Source organism: Fundulus heteroclitus, unplaced genomic scaffold, assembly GCF_011125445.2.
Source record: "Fundulus heteroclitus isolate FHET01 unplaced genomic scaffold, MU-UCD_Fhet_4.1 scaffold_45, whole genome shotgun sequence".
Classification (NCBI taxonomy): domain Eukaryota; kingdom Metazoa; phylum Chordata; class Actinopteri; order Cyprinodontiformes; family Fundulidae; genus Fundulus; species Fundulus heteroclitus.
Window position 1 is genome coordinate 2674994 of NW_023396868.1, and position 20372 is coordinate 2695365.

At 44.6% G+C, this 20372-nt stretch overlaps 1 protein-coding gene across 3 annotated transcripts in view; it reads left to right on the forward strand.

The window, feature by feature from the left end:
* The window catches only part of nfic (nuclear factor I/C), a 274335-nt gene that overhangs the window by 227681 nt on the left and 26282 nt on the right, over nucleotides 1–20372 (forward strand). For 2 of the 3 annotated variants that reach the window (XM_036131683.1, XM_036131684.1), the window contains one exon: nucleotides 15926–17127. The exons of the other annotated variant lie outside the window; for it this stretch is intronic. In XM_036131683.1, coding sequence (XP_035987576.1) covers nucleotides 15926–15946 — 21 coding nt within the window. In that variant the 3' untranslated portion in view covers nucleotides 15947–17127. Of the gene's footprint in view, nucleotides 1–15925; nucleotides 17128–20372 lie in introns of those variants that run through there. 3 annotated transcript variants of the gene reach the window in all.

Sequence of the window (20372 nt, forward strand, 5' to 3'; positions counted from 1 at the left end):
ATAGAAGAAAAGTGCCACGAAGGCAAGGAAAGTGTCGCGAAGGCAAAGAGCCGCGAAGGCTTGCAAAAGATGGCCGTTGCCGCAAAGGCTTACCAAAAGAGGGCCGTTGCTGCGAAGGCTTACCAAAAGAGGGCAGGTTGCCACCAAGGCCTACCAAAACAGGGCCGTTGCCACCAAGGCTTACCAAAAGAGGGCTGTTGCCGCGAAGGCTTACTAAAAGAGGGCCGGTTGCCACGAAGGCCTACCAAAACAGGGCCGTTGCCGCGAAGGCCTATCAAAACAGGGCTGTTGTCGTGAAGGCTTACCAAAAGTTAAGTGAGATGAATGGGGAGATGAGGTGAGGTGAATGGTGAGGTGAATGGTGAGGTGAATGAAGATAGATGAGATGGTCAGTCTCAGGGCTGATGCTTGGGGCTGATGCTTGGAGCTGATGCACATGAATGAATGAATGAATGAATGAATGAATGAATGAATGAATGAATGAATGAGGATGACAGGACGCCTAAATAACGGGATGCCTGAATGACAGGATGCCTGAATGACGGGACATATGACAGGACGCCTGAACGATGGATGCCTGAACGACAGGTCAAATGACAGGGCGCCTAAACAACAGGACAAATGACAGGACGCTTAAACGACAGGATAAATGAATGGATAAATGAAAGGATAAATTACAAGATAAATGACAATATGAATTACAATATAAATGACGATATGACCATGAATGAATGAATGACCATGAAGGAATGAACAGGGATGACAGGACGCATGAATGATGGGACGCCTGGATAACAGAATGCCTGAATGACGGGACATATGACAGGACAAATGACAGGATAATGACAGGACGCCTGTACGATAAGACAATTGACAGGACAAATGACAGGACAAATGAGATGGTCAGTCTCAGGGATGATGCTTGGGGATGATGCACATGAATGAATGAATGAATGAATGAATGAATGAATGAATGAATGAATGACCATGAAGGAATGAACAGGGATAACAGAGCACCTGAATGACGGGACATATGAGAGAACAAATGCAGGACAATGACAGGATAAATGAAAGGATAAATTACAGAATAATTACATAATAAATAGCAGGATAAATTACAGGACTAATGACGGATTAATGGCAGGACAATTCACAGGATAAATGAAAGGATAAACGACAATATGAATAACGATATGAATGACAATATGAATAACGATATGAATGACAATATGAATGACAACATGAATGACAATATGAATGACCATACAGGATGATGCACGGAGCATGGAATATCGACCATATAGAAAAAGGAGTTACATGAGTGTGATGAATAATGTTGTCATGTTTTTTAGATGCTTAGCCCACATGCAGATACGAACGGGAGACCAAAACACAGTTTTAAGATGTTTATTAAAGGAAAGTGCAGACAAAGGAACGCGGCTACAAGTAGTCTGGACGAGGCCTGAACGTCGGAGCGGGACTGACTGCAAAAGGAGAGGGGAGATAATGAGCAGAAGGCAAGAACCAGGAATGTGTCCAATAGTGCGCTGCTTACCATTAGCTGGGGAGACCTAACCGGGGGGAAGGAAGCGCCGAGGGAACCCTGTGAGCCTACGCTAGCAGGTGTTGGTGGTTGGTGGCTGGAGGGTGGCAGATGGAGCTGGCGAGAGACTCGAAGCAAACCTCACAGGCGGGAGCGACAGACGGATTAACCAGAGTTCAGGAATTTCAGGTGTGCCAGTGGAATCAGGGAGGGGTAACCTCAAGCCCGACTTGGTAACTGCAAGGGAGTATGAGGGGGAGAGCCAGAGCAGAATCTGAGCGAGGAATTTCCACTGGGACGAATCTTCTGCAGGACTCCGAGACATGTGAGTGCATCCACACACAATAACTGTGACAAAACAGGAGATCCAAAATTAGTCCAAAGTCGAAAAGGCAAAAAGACTTACAAGCAGGATTCTAAGAGCTTGGTCAGAGGCCACGTCGTACCACGACTGGTTTAAGGCGCTGGCATCTTCCGTCTGTCTTTGCTCTGCTTAAGAAGCCAGAGGAGACTGCTTCTAACGAGCCACAGGTGTGGGGCACACCCCCTCAGCCAGCACAACCACCTGTGGAAAAAAACAGAGCAGGACAACACAGAGAACCCTGACAAATGAGGATGAATTATAAACCAATTTCAAAGAGTGATACATACGGGTCTGGCGAGACTTGAATGAGATTCAAATCCACCACCAGTATTCACAGTTAGATTACCTTGAAGTTGAGAGCATTGGGCAGCTAATATGAATGCTCAGAACAGATATGTGAGGCATGCTGATGATGACCATCGCCCAGTGATCGGGCTCCATGAGCGTCTGCTGTTGCACAGCTCTCATCCTGAATGAATGCTGGAATAAGGCTAGATGGAGGGCCACAAGTTTAACGGTTTTCTGGATGATTTGAATACAGTGTGTTGGCATGGGGACCCTCCGATGTAAGAAAAGCGTTTTGAAATGCGAAGACATTTGTACATTAGAACAATTTCTTGAATCTGCAAACCAAAACTCAATTTGCAGGGCTGACAGGTTAGTTTGAAAAAACAACTCAAAATAGTGAAAGGAATATCTATAAGAGGAAAACGACCAGAAAATGAAGGACGATGAAAAAACGGGTAACACTTCTTTAAGACATAACCAATAATGATTGCTTAACTCATGAAAGCGTAGAATGCCGAACGCATACCAAATGCTGTTATGAATGGATTAAGCTTATTTAGCTCATTCCATGTTGTTTGAATTAATTTAATTGTTAAACTGAATTCATGCCCCGCCCTTCTCTTACTGAGTATAGGTGAGGGCGTCTCCCAACCTGGAGATAGCAGACTCCAGGTGGAGATAATCAAGGGATTAGTTGGGAGATGTTCATTCACTGGGCAGCAAAGAGCTCTGTGAGGGTGGCTGGCTGAGTGAAGACACTGCAGGAAAGTTTGTTACGAAGAGAAGGAGCCGGTGAGCCACAAATTGTTTCAATATAGATTATAAGATTATAGATAAATTTCTGGTGCATTCAGATTGAAATGTTTTAATGCTATGAAATGTTAAAAAAGCAATTATTTAAAATGTGTGTTTGAGAAAAAGTAAATTAACATTAGCATGTAAATTATCACTGAATAATACTTTAAATATGTCTGATTTTGGGTTTAAATCTTATGGTATATTTTGGTTCAGGGATAATTTTTAGTCATTTCTAGGGTGTTATCATTGTTTTCTGTGTGTTTATGTTTAAAGGTTTTTCACCTACTGCTACTACTACCACTGCAACTATTGTTGACTCACCTTTCTAATAAAGGGAAAAAAAGAGGAAATAATCAACTTTGGTGTTCTGAGTGAAATCCTGTGAAATCTCTGGACGCAAGCTGCCTTTTCAAGTGGGGGAAACCTGCAGTTTAAATCCCAAACAAAAAAGTGGGAACCACTTGACATTAATACTTAAATTCAGATTCTGCACTGCATTCTGATAAAACCGATGATCTTCATTGCTTAGTAGCGTAGTAAGCCTCACCAGCCTACAGAGAGGATCCATAATTGAAAAAAGTATCAACCAGACAACAGCACCCTCAGTGATGCTCTCCGGATATTCATCTTGAATGAATTCTTGAACCTAAAAGAAGAAATAGTCAATCCCTAAAATACACGAGCAAAGTTGCTGATCGCCAGTACTCGAACCATCCCCCAACAGCCATCCCAACATCAGCTCCCAGCTGACATTCATCAGACGATGCCTACAAACAAGAAACATTAAATAACTAACATTTATAATTGCACAACACCTGAAGCAATTGATTGGCAAAACATTGAAATGACCGATGGAATGACAGGAGTGACAAAAGTGGCCAGGTCAGCATGAATAAGAGGTCTGAATCCAATACAGACCAGTCCAAATGGATGCCAAATTGCGCTAGAGTTGCAGCGGTTTTAATAACAATTGGTATTAATTGCCGAATTTAAAATGCACTTCTGAAATAAAATGTGGTAAGTATCGACTCAACCCGTTAAACTGAACGTAAATGTCATTGTAGATGCTTAATGCAGAGAGGATTTGCCTATAGTTAGTCTTTGGATGACAAATCAGAGATTTGAAAATGCTGAGACATCATTTGCCAAGAAGAGTTTGGCCGACTACTGGAGAGACAGTGGACAGCACGGAAAGATGGCACTCGGGGCAGGTTGGGGTAGCATCCCAACCTGTATCTTTCGCGAGAGAGAACCCAAATCAAGCTACGGAAAGCCCTACAGTAAGATACCCCCAGGAGATCCCGAGAGGGGGGGAGGATGAGATCTCCAACCGGACGGACCACACGGTGATGACCCAGGCAAACGGACAAACGACGAATGTGACATGCATTTGCGGAAAGCTGTGCAAGAACCACCGAGGCCTGAAGATCCATCAGGCTAAAATGAAATGCCTGGACAGAGACAATGAGGTACAACGCTCAGGTCTTGTACCTGGTGAGACGCAGGAGGAGCCCGGCCAGGAGGCAACCCACAGAGCCCAGTCCCTCCACGTACCTCAGACTCTCAACCCTAGCAGAGTAATTCCACAGCAGCGGATTAAGTGGCCCCCAGCCAGCAGGAGGAGCGAGTGGCAGCAGTTCGATGAGGATGTGTCCAACATCATCCAGGCCACAGCCAAAGGAGACGTGGACAGCCGCCTTACTTCGATGACCACTGTCATTGTCAGCTACGCCCGGGAAAGATTTGGACAGGTGGACAAAGGAAAATCGAAATCCACTCCCTACACAATGAGCCGCAGAGCCACCCGGATACACCATCTACGCCAGGAGCTTCGCACCCTGAAGAAGCAGTACAAGGCTGCTACGGAGGAGGAGAAACAACCCTTGGCGGAATTGAAGAACATCCTGTGCAAGAAGCTGATGACGCTTCGTAGAGCAGAGTGGCATCGGAGAAGGGGTAGAGAGAGGGCAAGGAAGCGAGCAGCTTTCATCGCCAATCCCTTTGGCTTTACCAAACGACTCCTTGGGGACAAGCGCAGTGGCCGGCTTGAGTGCTCCATAGAGCAAGTAAATCAGTTCCTCCAGGACACTGTGAGTGATCCGTTGAGAGACCAGGAGCTGGAGCCTAAGAAAGCTCTAATCAGCCCAGATCCCCCTACAACGGAGTTCAACCTGAAGGAGCCAAGCCTAAAGGAGGTTGAGGAGGTCGTCAAGGCAGCCCGCTCTGCATCAGCACCAGGCCCCAGTGGAACCCCTTACCTGGTCTACAAGCGTTGTCCAGGGATTCTTCGGCACCTGTGGAGGATCATGAAGGTGATCTGGAGAAGGGGAAAAGTGGCCAACCAGTGGAGGCATGCTGAAGGAGTTTGGATCCCCAAAGAGGAGAACTCACAAGACATCAGTCAGTTTAGATCCATCTCACTGTTGAGCATGGAAGGGAAGGTGTTCTTCAGCATCGTCTCAAGAAGACTGACAGAGTTCCTCCTCAAGAACAGCTACATTGACCCATCTGTACAGAAGGGAGGGATCTCGACTCCTGGCTGCTTGGAACACACTGGGGTCGTCACACAACTCATCAGAGAGGCCCATGAGAACAAAGGCGACCTAGCTGTGTTGTGGTTGGACCTGGCCAACGCCTATGGGTCCATACCACACAAGTTGGTTGAGCTTGCTCTCCACCTCCACCATGTTCCCAGTAAGATCAAGGACCTGATCCTGGATTACTACAATGATTTCAGGATGAGAGTTACTTCTGGGTCAGAGACTTCGGACTGGCATCATATTGGGAAGGGGATAATTACAGGCTGCACCATCTCTGTTGTCCTCTTCTCTTTAGCCATGAACATGGTGGTAAAGTCAGCTGAGGTGGAATGTAGAGGGCCCCTGACCAAGTCAGGTGTGCGACAGCCTCCCATCAGAGCCTACATGGATGACCTGACCGTAACGACTGCGTCAGTCCCAGGGTGCAGGTGGATCCTGCATGGCCTCGAAAAGCTTATCTCCTGGGCAAGGATGAGTTTTAAGCCCTCCAAGTCAAGATCCATGGTCCTGAAGAAGGGGAAGGTGATGGACAAGTTCCGGTTCTCCATCTCAGGAACTGTCATCCCAACCATCACAGAGCAACCCGTGAAGAGCTTGGGGAAACTCTTCGACTCCACCCTGAAGGACTCAGTAGCCATCCAGAAGGCCAGCTTGGAACTTGGAGCCTGGCTTACCAAGGTAGACAAGTCTGGCCTACCCGGTAGGTTTAAAGCCTGGATCTACCAGCACTCAATCCTGCCCCGCATCCTCTGGCCTCTGCTGATTTATGCAGTCCCAATGACAGCAGTGGAGTCCCTAGAGAGGAAGATCAGCAGCTTTCTTCGAAAGTGGCTGGGACTTCCTCGCAGCCTCACCAGCGCTGCCCTGTATGGGACGAGTAACATCCTGCAGCTTCCTCTCAGTGGCCTCACAGAAGAATTCATGGTGGCACGCACCAGAGAAGCGCTGCAGTACAGGGACTCGAAGGACGGCAAAGTTTCAGCAGCTGGCATAGAGGTGAGAACAGGAAGGAAGTGGAAGGCCAGGGAAGCGTTGGAGCTGGCAGAGTCGCGCCTTCGACAGAAGGCACTAGTGGGAACTGTGGCAACAGGCAGAGCAGGCCTGGGATACTTCCCAAAGACCCTCATAAGCCAGTCACGAAGGAAGGAAAGGCACCACCTGATCCAGGAGGAAGTCAGAGCAGGTGTGGAGGAAGAGCGTGTGAGTAGGGCAGTAGGACTACGGCAACAGGGGGCCTGGACAAGGTGGGAGAGCGCTTTACAGCGAAGGATTACCTGGACAAACATCTTGCAGCCAGATTTCCAGCGGGTTCGCTTCCTGGTCCAGGCTGTCTACGATGCCCTGCCAAGCCCAGCAAACCTCCATGTGTGGGGAAAACGTGAGACCCCTTCCTGCCCGCTATGCTCTGGTAGAGGCTCTTTAGAACACCTCCTTAGCGGCTGCCCGAAGGCTCTGGCAGATGGTCGCTATCGCTGGCGCCATGACCAGGTGCTCAAGGCAGTCGCTGAGAGCGTAGCCTCAGCCATCAACTCCAGCAACAAACAACAGGCTCCAAAGAAGGCAATCTCCTTTGTCAGAGCTGGAGAAAAACCCAGAGCAAACCAACGGGCTACAATAGGCCTGCTCTACACAGCATCTGACTGGCAGCTGCAGGTCGACCTGGGTAAGCAACTAAGGTTCCCCCAGCACATCGCAACAACAACCCTCCGCCCAGATATGATCATGACCTCTCAGTCACCAAAACATCTGATCATACTGGAACTGACAGTGCCCTGGGAAGAAAACATCGAGGAAGCCAATGAGAGGAAGAGGGCTAAATACCAGGAACTGGTGGAGGAGTGCAGGGGGGCAGGCTGGAAGACATTCTATGAGCCTATAGAGGTAGGCTGCAGGGGTTTTGCAGGGAGGTCCCTGTGCAAGGTCCTCAGCCGCCTGGGCATCGTAGGAGCGTCTAAGAAGAGGGCCATCAAATCCGCAAGTGAAGCCGCTGAAAAGGCCACTAGGTGGCTTTGGATAAGGAGGGCAGATCCGTGGGCAGCTACTGGGACGCAAGTCGGGGCCTGATCACCCCCGGCTGGGTCGCCTGGGTGAGGGTGTATGATGTTGCGAGACCCGAAACACCCAATGACCCCAGGATACATCACTGATGATGCGTCCCAGTGCATCCATGAGGTGTATTCGGCAATTATATATATATATATATATATATATATAACATATATATGATAACAAGGCTAAGATTTAAGCCTACAAGACTTAATTTACACTTGAAATCGAAGCATACTATGGCAGAAGTAATTGCTGTAGAAAATTTGAACAATCAGTTCAATTAGAATGATATAATTATGAAATAAAGAGAAGATATAGGAGTGTTTGAAAGAATTAAGGACAAGGTTAATGAATGAATGAATGAATGAATAGGATACAAAGACATAAAATAGACCATCACGAATGATACTCCAACCAGTAGGTGGCAGTAATGCTACTACAAGCCCGTTGCCAGCTGCCAAAACCAGGAGAAGACGAAAAAACAAACATTAGAATGGATGGAATACGTTCTGCCTGAATAGACGGGCAGTTCAGGAGCATAATGAGCGAAACGCATGCAGTAGCAAATATATGAATGAATACATGTTACCCTGAGCTGCTCAGAGCGGGCATGAGAGAGGAGATCCGGCTGAAAAGTTGCGTCAGGGACGATACGGGAAGCTCCACTTGTCATTTTGTATGTACAGAGTGCATATAAGCTCATAGAAGTATGGTGAGATTCCAGGTGGAATAAGGCAACATTTCAGTATAAAGTGCAGCAGTGATCAAAATGTAAACATGTAAACAGGGCAGGAGAAAAACAGTGTGCAATCACAGTGTGCAGGAGAATGTTCAAACCATTTTTATGTGGAAAATAATGGTACAAAAAGGCATTTGTGCAAAAATGCATTTACGTTGAGTTGTGAATAATTAAAAGGAAATTAAAAGTTCGGCAGCATTGGTAATGCCAGATAGGGATGCAGTGACGCAAATATGCAAATGTGGTTTGAGTCCAGTTTAGAGTTTAACAAGTCAACAGTCTGATGGCAATGGGGAAAAAGCTTTTGCAGAACCCGGTGGACCTGCAGCGGATGCTGTGCAACCTCTTCCCAGAGTGCAGTAGGGAGAACAGTCTATGGTGGGGGTGTGAGCGGTCACTGATGATGTTCTGGGATCGGGACATGCAGAGCTGAGATGACATGTCCTTAATGGAGGAAAGAGGAGCCCCGATGATCCCTTCTGCTGTCCTCACCACTCTCCTCACATTCGTCCAGTCGGAGGCGCTGCAGCCTCCACAACACACAGAGAGACAGCTGGTCAGAATGCTCTCTATGGTGCTTCTATAGAATGTCTTGAGGATTGTGGGGGCAGGTGGGCTCTCCTCGTCCTTCGCAGGAAGTACAAGTGCTTCTGTGCCCTCTTCACCAGTGACTTTGTGTTCACAGACCAGGTGAGGTCGTCTATGATGTGCACCCCCAGGAATTTGACGCTGCTGACCACCTCTGAGCTGTTGACGGGCAGTGGAGTGTGGCAAGGCCGGTTGTTCCTGAAGTCGACGATGGTCTCCTTCATCTTCTCCACGTTCAGGATCAGGCTGTTGTCTCTGCACCGGCCCACCAGCTGCTCCACCTCCTCTCTGTAGTCCCGGTCGTTGTCATCCCTGATCAGGCCCACCACCGTTGTGTCGTCTGCGAACCTCACGATGTGATTGGTGGAGAACCTGGGGACGCAGTCATGAGTCATCAGGGTGAACAGCAGGAGGCTCAGGACGCAGCCCTGAGGGGGAGCCTGTGCTGAAGGTGATGACATCAGAGGTGTTCTGACCGACCCGGACTGACTGAGGTCTGTTGGTGAGGAAGTCTAGCAGCCAGAGGTGTGCTGAAGCCCAGGTGTTCCAGTTTTTCCACCACATGTTGAGGGATGACCGGAGAAGATGGCGTCCTCAGTGGAGTGGTTCCACCGGTAGGCAAACTTGAACGGGTCGAATGTTGGGGGGAGACTGGAGACGATATATTCCTTTACCAGCCTTTCAAAGCACTTCATCATGATGGGAGTCAGTGCAACAGGCCAGTAGTCGTTAAATGAGGTGACTTTAGGTTTCTTTGGCACCGAATGATGGAGGCAGACTTAAAGCATGCTGGCACTATGGCTTGATCCAGCGAGGTGTTAAAAATGTCTGTGAGGACACCAGCCAGCTGACCTGCACACTCCTTCAGCAACCGCCCAGGTATGTTGTCGGGGCCTGGAGCCTGGAGCCGCGGGTTGACTCTCCTTAGAGTCTTCCACACGTCAGCTGTGTCAAGGCAGAGGACCTCCTCTTCCTGATGGGGAACAGCATTCACTGCTGGAGTGCTGTTTAGTGCCTCAAACCTCCCAAAGAAGTTATTTAGTCCATTTAGGAAGTCAGCATCAACTTCATGATGGGGGGGCGGAAGGGGGGGGGGGCTGTTCAGTTATCGCCCATATGCCTTTCCACATGCTCCTGGTGTTGCTGCCGTTATGGAAAAGCTCCTGGATTTTCTGACTGACGCTCCGCTTTGCTAGCCTGATGGCACGGTTCAGGCTGGCTCTCGCTGTCCTCAGTGCCTCCTTGTCACCAGACTTGAAGGCTGAGTTCCGCTTTTACCGTTTGGCGAACCTCCTCAGTCATCCAGGGTCGTTGATTGGCCCGGGTGATGATGTTCTTTGTGGTGCTGACATCCTCAATGCATTTGTTGATGTAGGCTGACACAGTCATGGTATACTCATCAACATCGATCTTGTTGTTGTATGTTGCTGCAACTTTGAACATGTTCCAGTCAGAGCACTCAAAACAGTCCTGGAGCGCCTCCATTGCTCCCTCAGTCCACACGCTCGCCTGCCTCACTGTAGGTTTTGCTCTGATCAGCAGGGGCTTGTATGCAGGAATTAGCATTACAGAAAGGTGGTCTGAGGAGCTCAGGTGGGGGCAGGGGGCTGCTTTGAATGTGTCTTTTATATTAGTGTAAACTAAGTCTAGAGTGTTCTCTCCCCGAGTAGCAAAATCCACGTGTTGGTAGAAATGAGGGAGAACAGTTTTCATATTTGTCTGGTTAAAATCCCCAGCAATGATGAAAACACGCTCTGCGTGTGCAGACTGCAGATCGGAGATAGTCCAATAGAGAACCTCTTTTGTATTTGCGCTGGGGGGTACATAAACCGCTGTGATGGTAACAACAGTAAACTCTCTGGGCAGGTGTGGAGCTAACAGTCAGGAGCTCGATGTCCGGAGAGCAAAAGCTTAGGACTTTTCTAGCATTTTTACACCAGGTGTTATTGATGTAAATGCAGAGCCCGCCACCCCGGGTCTCACCGCTCAGTTCTTTGTTTCTGTCGGCGCGGAGAGTAGCAAGCCCCTCCAGGCTAACGCCGTTGTCCGGGATTGATAATGTAAGCCATCTCTCCGCCAGGATGAGAGCGCAGCAGTCTCTAAACTCCCTCTTTGTGGAGGGCCCGAGCTGTAAATGGTCTATTTGGCTATCCAGTGAGCAGACGTTGGAGAGCGAGATGGATGTAGCGGTGATCTATAGGGGTTAGCCTTCAGCTTAGCATCCTAACCTCCACGACAGCCGCGTTTTATTGGTCGGCTGCACCGCTTCCGCTTGGTCCTCCTCCGGCGTGTGCTGCTCGGAGAGTCCGCTGCGTCGTGGGCCTCTGGGACTTGCTCCCGGAACACTCCAAAGCCGCGGAAACAATTGAGCGTAGTAGTGGGTAGTAGTCCAAAAACACTACATGACCGTAACTCCAGCAGGCGCTGGCGGTCATGTACTGATTGGCTGGGTAGATGAGTAGTTTGTAGCCATATGCTGGTGAAGATTCTCAGTCATCAGGTCATGGTCATTCCAAAAAAAGTAAAAAACAAAACAACTGGACTTGTTTTCCGTAGTTGAAGACGTTTCGCTTCCTTTCCAGGAAGCTTTCTCAATTCAAAAGGTCTGGAGTAATGTGGAGTACCAAGCTTTATACTACTGCCAAACAAAGGCCTTGTAATGGCTTAGATAACATGCTAATTCAACCGAAGCAGGTCCACCCCTTAGTAATGGGCGGTCGTTAAACACATTAAGCCAGCAGATTGAACCGAAACTGGTCCACTCCTCTGTAACGAGGAGTCATTAGGGTCGTTATTGGCCTGGCTTACTGGAGCAATGTTTTGAACACCCATATGAGGGTGGGAATTGAGGTGATGATTGGCCGGAGATTTTGAGAGTTGGAACCTAAGGCCTCCTCCTCTGTTTAAGGTTGGTTTTTCTCTCTTAACGTAGATGGCTTCCTTCACACCCCTTTCAAACCATCTGTCTTCTTTGTCCAAAATGTGAACATTTTGATCCTCAAAAGAGTGTCCTTTGTCCTTAAGGTGTAGGTGGACAGCAGAGTCTTGTCCTGAGGCGGTAGCTCTCCTGTGTTGAGCCATGTGTCTGTGGAGAGGTTGTTTGGTTTCTCCAATATAAAGATCAGAACATTCCTCACTGACTGAACTGCATACACCACTCCGCTCATCTTAGGTTTGGGGGTTTTGTCCTTGGGATGCACCAGCCTCTGTCTGAGGGTTCTGTTTGGTTTGAAATGTACTGGGATTTTGTGTTTGGAGAAAATCCTCTTGAGTTTTTCAGAGACTCCAGCAACATATGTGATGACAATGTTTTTCCATTTATTCTTCTCACCATTATGTTCTGCAGCGGGTCTTTTGGATTTTCTTGCTGATTTGACAAAAGCCCAGTTAGGGTACCCACAGGTTTGGAGGGCATCTTTGATGTGTAACTGGACTTGTTTTCCGTAGCTGAAGACGTTTCGCTTCCTCTCCAGGAAGCTCTCTCAATTCAAAAGGTCTGGAGTAATATGGAGTACCAAGCTTTACACTACTGCCAAACAAAGGCCTTGTCTTCAACGTCAACGTTACGTCTTCAACTACGGAAAAGTCCAGTTACTTTGTTTTTTCCTTTTTTTGGAATCGTTTGTAGCAAGTTTGGCGTAGTATTTAATGAAAATATCAGAGAGTTAGTCAGAGCTGTATGCCAGCCGCTGCCTCAGGGGCACCACCGGAAAGCTGAAAGTCAGGTGTTTCTCCAACAGCAAGCCCTGAATAAAGTCTGACATAAAAATTTGCTTAAAGAAAAGAGGTTGTTCAGGTCAAGAAACAAAGAAGAATGGAGAGAGGTGCAAAAGGAACTGATGAAAAAGATAATCAAAGAAAGAAAAAACAGGAAAGGAGGACAGGATCAGCCTTTCCTCCATTTTCCATGTTTAGAAAGGCCTGAAAACAAGTTCAGATCACAATCAGAATTCCCAGGTTGTAGGTGACTTTGGCTGGGTGAATGAACTGAATCAGTACTGTCTGAGGTTTGACCAGCAACAAACTCCTCTCCCAACCCAGTCTAGCATGCTTCATCTTGGACACCTGCCTGTTTTTCTTCCCAAAATTGCAAATTTTTTGGTTCTCAGCAATCATCAACCTCCTCTGTTTAAGATGACTCCATGAATCAGCCCCCTCTCCCTCCCTGTCTTTCTCAACACTCCTGGTGATGAACATACTGCGAAAGACCGATGTGAGGAAGGCTGCAGGTCCAGATGGCATGAGCTACGTGCTCCTGAGGGGCTGTGCATCATGGGACACATCTTCAACACTAGTCCAAAGCTGTGGAGAGTACCACAGCTGTGGAAGACCTCCTGTGTGGTACCGGTGGACCACCCAAAAGACCTCAGCAGCTACAGGCCAGTAGCTCTAACATTGCATCTGATGAAGACCCTTGAGAGGTTAGTCCTCAACCATATTCTCCCCCTGGTGAGGTCTTCATTGGATTCACAGCAGTTTGCCTACCAGCCTGGCATCGGAATGGGGGATCTACCTGCTACACCGAGCTCTGACCCACCTAGAGAACCCTGGGAGCATTGTGAGGAGGATGTTTCCCAATGCACCATCCAACCACAACTTTTGAAGGACGAGCTGGAGCGGTCAGGAGTGGACCACCACCTGTCCTAGTGGATACTGGACTATATCACTGGCCAACCGCAGTGAGGACAGGAGGCTGTGTCACTGATAAGATGGTTTGCAGTATGGGAGTACCGTAGGGAACTGTCCTGACACTGTTTCGGTTCACCCTCTACACTGCAGACTTCTTCAATCAACTAATCAAACATGAGGATGAGTCAGAGTACAGACAGAGGATACTGATCTTTGTAGACTGATGCCAACAGAACCATCTCAGGTTAAATATAAGGAAAACGAAGAAGTTGATGGTGGACTTTCAGAGGTGAAGATCCACCAGATTATCCAGGATATCCAGCAGCTTATTATGTAGCTGAGAGGATAAATAAACTCATTAGTAGGGCCAGCTCGTCCGTGTATATTCAGGCAATTTGTTTTTACGTTTGAAACTGAAAATGAAATAAACAAAAATATATCTGTATTTTAATGTTTCGTTTATTGAAGCAAAATGAGAAATCGGATAACAAACCGTTATCAGATATTTTTTCACTAAACAAATAATTAGCACTCACTTTGGATTATTATTACTTATTTTATTTTTTGAGGCAAGAGGCCTGACCCACTTTTCCTGCACAAACGTCCACCAAAACAGAAGGGGCAAAAGAAATCCACTACACTCACTCACAAGTGGCAGAGCTACCAAGTCAAAAGAAAACTTTGGCGTGGGATTTGTGTGTGTGTGTGAAGCCGTTTCAAACGTTTTTCACAGCTCCAGTTTCTCAAGTGTCAAAATAGCATGCAACAGCGCACCTGGTTAATGCACTGACCAACACCCCGACAATTAATGAATGAATGAATGAATCTTTATTGTCATTGTCACAAGAACAACAAAATTTAAAAAAGTGCCATCAATCAGTGCATATGTTTTAAAAAAAATCACTGTCCCACAATTTACACACAATATAAGAAACAAAAAACAACAACTAATAAATAAGAATAGCACATTCTCACACACATCATCCATGATGATTAATGGTTATTTTTGGTTGCATTTAGTTTTGTTATTGCTGTCATGTAAAAACTGTCTCTAAGACGGTTGGTTCTTATTCTGATTGCTCTGTATCATCTGCCTGAAGGCAACAGTGTAAACAGAGAATGTCCAGGATGAAAAGTGTCCTTTGTGATGGGTTGTGGCTTTTTTAGACAGCGGTCGCTGTGCAAGTCCTCCAGTGAGGGGAGAGGGCAGCCAATGATTTTTTGGGCTGTATTCAGAACCCTTTGGAGGGCTTTCCTTTGAGCCGCAGTGCTGTTGTTATACCATACACAAACTCCGAAATGTCTTTCTTGTGTTTTAATCTAATCGGTCATTTTAATCTTTCTTTCAGTAAAAATAAAACATACACAAATGCCTCTACCCACACCAAGTTTACGGGACAGAAAGAACTTCCAGGTCACACCACTTGTCTAAAAAAATAAAATACAAAGTGAGCGCTCATTATCCCTTTTTTCCATTTTGGTTTAGTGCAAAATATTGGATAACGGTTTGTTAGCCGCTTTCTTGTTTTTACTGGTGGGTTTTTTTTTCTTATAATTTTTGGTTTCAAAAGAAAAAACTAACTGCCTGAATATACACTGACCCAGCTCTTTCCTGGGATATCTCTTGGACCCAGTGCAGGTAGTGGGAGACAGAAGGACTTTAAGACAAATAACATCACTAATGTCTCTCACCCCATGTGTGGGGCTGCTGGAGAGCTGTTTCAGTGACAGACAGCTGAATCCCAGATGCTTAAAGGAGAGCTTCTGCAGATCCTTCCTCCCAGCTGCTCCTAGACTTTGTAATATCTGCTGCTCCCAACAAACTCAATGTGTTTACAAACATCCTAATGGATGCAAAGGTTCTTGATCTGATTAAGAAATTATTACACTGTCCCTCATATGCTACTGTCTATTTCCACACTTTTTTGCTTGTCAGGGAGTGTTCGTTTTCATAGTTTGTTTCAAATCGGAGTTGTTTTATATCAGTCTGTAATCATCTGCTATATTTCTTCTATTCTAAATTGAGCATTTCATATTTAGCTGAATATGCCTTATTGGCTATTAATATTTGGGACAATAAATGTATATATATTCTATTCTATTTGTTTTGTGAAATGCATGAAAGTATGGTATGAAAGTCAGTGTAATGGAAACAGTAGAGCAGGGACATTAACCCAATAATTTAAATTAATGAGTTATGGAAAAGTAAAACGTTTTAAAAAAATAGCCATTTGAAGGCATTGTGGAATGTAAACCCATAATCTGTCTAAACTAGTGTAGATATTTGATATTTGGCTGCAAGTGAATGCAGAACATAATGAGGTCTCATTTTTCTGATTCAACTGTTTTTTGTTTAAATTCTGACTGTTCTTTTGTTTCTCTTCCAGTCTTGGTATCTGGGCAACTAAGTGAACTTTGGCAGAAAGCTGATGATCCTGACAGCTCGCTTCTGGAGGAAAGAAAACAGTCTCATCATGACATTATCAGGGGGAAAATATATTCAGTTTTGCAGCAACAAAATACATGGTCACACACATACATAAATACATAAATATATATGATTATGTATTTATGTATGTTTATAGCAGAAGAGGACAACCTGGATGGAAGATAGATGATGCACAGTCATTTGGCACTGCCTGAATGAACTCTGCTTTATGAATATGACATGGCTATCACAGATGGCAGCTTCTGGGATTTTACCATGAAGGCTGTGGGTTGGTGCAGATGCCTGATTAGTTTCTATAAACTAAGAAAAGAACAACGCATCAACTCTGCGGTTCCTACGAAGCCTGTAACCCCACTGCATCCCAAGGATGGACACTTGTCCCAGGATACATGTCAGCCTTTACTCCAGGCTGCCTGCTTTAATTCTTGCAGCAGGCCCATATACATTCTAACTCCAACAATCCAAATCCTTCCCCTCATCAGTGCAGGTGCTGCTCTTAATATATGCAAACAAGCCTCTGTTATTTACCAGACTGACTAGAATGTTTCTGTGTATGTTTGTTTGCACTTTTTAGCCATTTTTGAGATGAGCTGAAACAGCACATTGTGTTCTTTGTTGCCATCAACCCTAAGACAGAAGCTTTATCTTTTTTGACAATCATCAGTCTGAAACTATTAGGTTGCGTTGCAGAATGCTTGATGTGCTTTTGAGCAGAAAACAAGGAGTGAAATATAATTTCTATTGTTGCCTTGCCCAACACATACACTTTTAGAGATCATCAGAAAAACATTATTACAAAGATCTACTGTAGATGTTTGTAATAACCCATACTGGAACTATATCTTTCTTGTGGAGGCACCAATTCCTGTTCTTGAATCAGTACATGTTTTTGGGTAATAATGATGATCAGTGTAGTAACCAATGCTCGTTAGGAAAACATCCTCTGGACTCATATCTTTGTTTGTTTGTCACTTCCATGCATATCATTCTCTCTATTCTAACTAGATGTTATGTACATTTGTTTGTTTTGGAACAAAAAGCCAGCAGTACTCTAAGGTCATATTGACCTCCCTTTGTGAGAAATTATATTATGGGCTGTGGCCAAGACTGACTTTGTGCAATAAAGTTCATGTTATTCTGCACAAGCTCTGCATACTAGGCTTAAGAGAAACTGACAGTGTTTCTAAAAAGAGTGGAGGGTTCTGTAATGTGTACGTCAACCTTAGCCCTATGTACTCTGTATGTAGAGAGCTGCTGGACTTTAGATTGAGTTTCAAGCCAAATATGGCATGGATGAAGAAAGGAAAGGCTCAGCAGTGGTGTAAGGACACCAGCCAGGTCTTAAAGGCAGACGTCACTTTTGACGTTGATAAAAGCCTGGCCTCAACTGTAAGACATTGTTTTAGTCATCTATTATAATAGTAAAATTAGTCATTTAATTTTATCTAGAAAATAATGCCAGTTTGTCTTTATCTAAAGGAGACTCAAATTTAAATTATTTAAAGAAATTGAATCAAAACAATAATCAGTCAACACTCATGTGATTAGAAAGTTTGTAAAATTATTTCACATAAAATCCAACAGATGTATAGAGTTTTACAAAACGGTGTCCTTTAGGAAAGACGTGTCAGTTTAATGGACTGATAGTAGGCAGCTGAAATCAAATAATGATGGGTGCAAAAGGCTAGAAGCACTTAAAAAAATGAAAAAGCACATCAGATTTACATCCAAGTATTTGTCTAATATAAATCTCAGCCCAATAACATTAAGCTTCCCTATTCATAAAAGCCTCCTCAACCTCTAGGCTTGGCACTACATGTTTTGTTCATTGTGTATATTGTATTGAAGGTGCTGCAGTTCATGGTCTAAAGACTAAACATTGTGTAACGTGCATTGTCCTGAGCAGAACATAAACATCTTTTGAAAACCAAAAATACGTAGCACTGGGCCACATGGCAACACTGGATCATAAAGGATTTGAACATTTGAACGTCTGCCAAAGCAGAGAGATTGTAGCATCATCTGAGGTGCACATTCTATCCATTGCTGTTCTTTGCTCTATGATGCAGCAGCTTTATTTTCCATCTTTCACCTTAGCAAACTAACTTTTATGTGGCAAGCGTGCACGTTATCTGGTTGTATCAACCCTATAACCCAGCCTACAGCACCTACAGTCTCAGCTGGAATCCCTGTTGCGCCAGAAACTGTCATTACAATTACATTACCAATACATAACATAACAATCCTATTAAACAGGGGTGTCCAACTTCAGGCCTTGCTGTTTGATCTGTACCTGCAGTCAGTAGCAGAATGAATACTATTCATTAACTCCTGAAAAAATACAAAACTTAATGTAACCGAGTTTGTCTTTAATATTAATGGCTGGATATTATGCCCTGCGACGGACTGGCGACCTGTCCAGGGTGAACCCTGCCTCTCTTCCATTGATAGCTGGAGATAGGCACCAGCACCCCTCGTGACCTCACAAGGGACAAGCGTGACGGAAAATGGATGGATGGATGGATGGGGCCAGATAGTATTTTTAACATATAAGGTTCATAGCTGGTTAAAAGTAACATGCCATCTTTCCAGAGAGAAAATGTGCTGTGTCAGCAGGCAATGAACATTTTTGTTTCATTCTTTGTTTTGACTGCAGGTATGAGTTGCGCTAAAAGCCATTTATGTTATTGTTAATATCATATAGTTTAGCACTGTTTAAGTGTGGCAACGCTGAAACATTTGAGTTATTAGAAGCAATTGTTATATGTTATAAATGAACCGATATAGTATATGTGATAAATGTTAAAAGGGGTCCTGGGTAATCTTCAGATCGAAGCTTTAGGGCATTAAAACAGAAAACAATAAAAGCTACATATTTGACCCATTTTGTTGGGATGAGGGCACCTGAAAATGTTTCGTTTTTCAAAGGGGGCACAATAGAAAACATTTAAGAACCACTTGATTAAACAAAGTATTAATCTTTTATCAACTAAATTTTTTGCTTTGATTTTAATAGAATTTATGTGCCTGATTCAATAAGGAAAGCATCCAAACCCCCCTTTATTTTTTTGGATATTCAATGATTTACAAATTCCTGTTCTAGAAAAGTCAGACCTGTCTGTTCAATTCCTTGAAATATTGAGTGTTTAGTTAATTGTTGTGCAGGTAAAAGAATGGAGGAAGAAAAATCCAGAGGGTTTGGGATTTAAAAAAGATTAGATTTTTGTGACTTACAGGTTCTTGGTGAGTCACACCAAGTACCTGCAAGCTTGGTAGCTTGCATGGCAAAAAGTTAAGGCTCCATTAGTCAATGATTTGTTAAAACTGTGTCTCTGACTCCAGCCCACAGTTCTTTTGGTTTGAACAGGGGTCAGACTGTGTCATATTTCAGGTGTCAACTGGCCAAGTTGGGGCTCAGAACCATGATCAGTAGAAATAGACCTTATGTTCAGAAGAATACTATTTAGTGAAAGATGTGCCTGATTTTACAATTTTTGGGATTTCTTTATTTATTTAAAAGAAATAATTTTGTAAATTGCAAAACACTGATCTACCAGGAGAAACAAACTCACACACATTGGCTGAAGATTTACAGGTTTACAGGTATGAAATGGAAGCAGGTGAAGAAGCAGTGTACTTGAAGTCTTAGATATTTGCCTTATTAAATATCAATGTATTCATGCTGGCAACATTGCATACCCTGATCTAGATTTACTCAGAAATATTCTTTTGCCCTAAATGCTCTTTTAGCCGTTTTTACTCATATATGTGGGGAAATTGTGATAAAATTGCAGTTTTATTGTAAAAAGCAGTGATACAATGTTTTTGTTATTTTGCCCAGTTCTTGTGTCAAGCTTTAATAAGCAGCAGTAAAACTGATTTTGCATCCCATAGAGCTATGCTTTTACCAAATATAGTAATCAAGTGTTGGAAGCAATTATGTGTGCAAATGCAGGACAGATTCCACCATTTATCTCTTTGCATGTCAGTGTCGCCATATGATTATGCATCTTTTTAGCCCCTTCCTTGAGCTTAGTTTGTCTGAGTCCTACACATTTGTTTATGTTGTGAAAACCAGGAGTGAAAACAGAATATTGGAACTATTTTAGTCTGTTTAGACAATAATCATCTCCTCCCCATCTCATGTTTGGACTTTTTACCAACTTCCTGCTCTAGAGCAAAGCAGGGGAACTCCTTCCATGTCACACGTGTTTCTTCCTTTTAGTGGAGGGGTGGAGTGGTTTCATGTCATGCTCCTTTCACCAAGGTTTCAGGCTTGCTTTTGAAAGTACTAAAAGTCTTTCCAGAATAAAAGCTTTCGTTGACCAGCTAAGAGCTGTGTCCTGCATGATTCTGCCATTATTGCTGTGCTGACTAGAGGAATG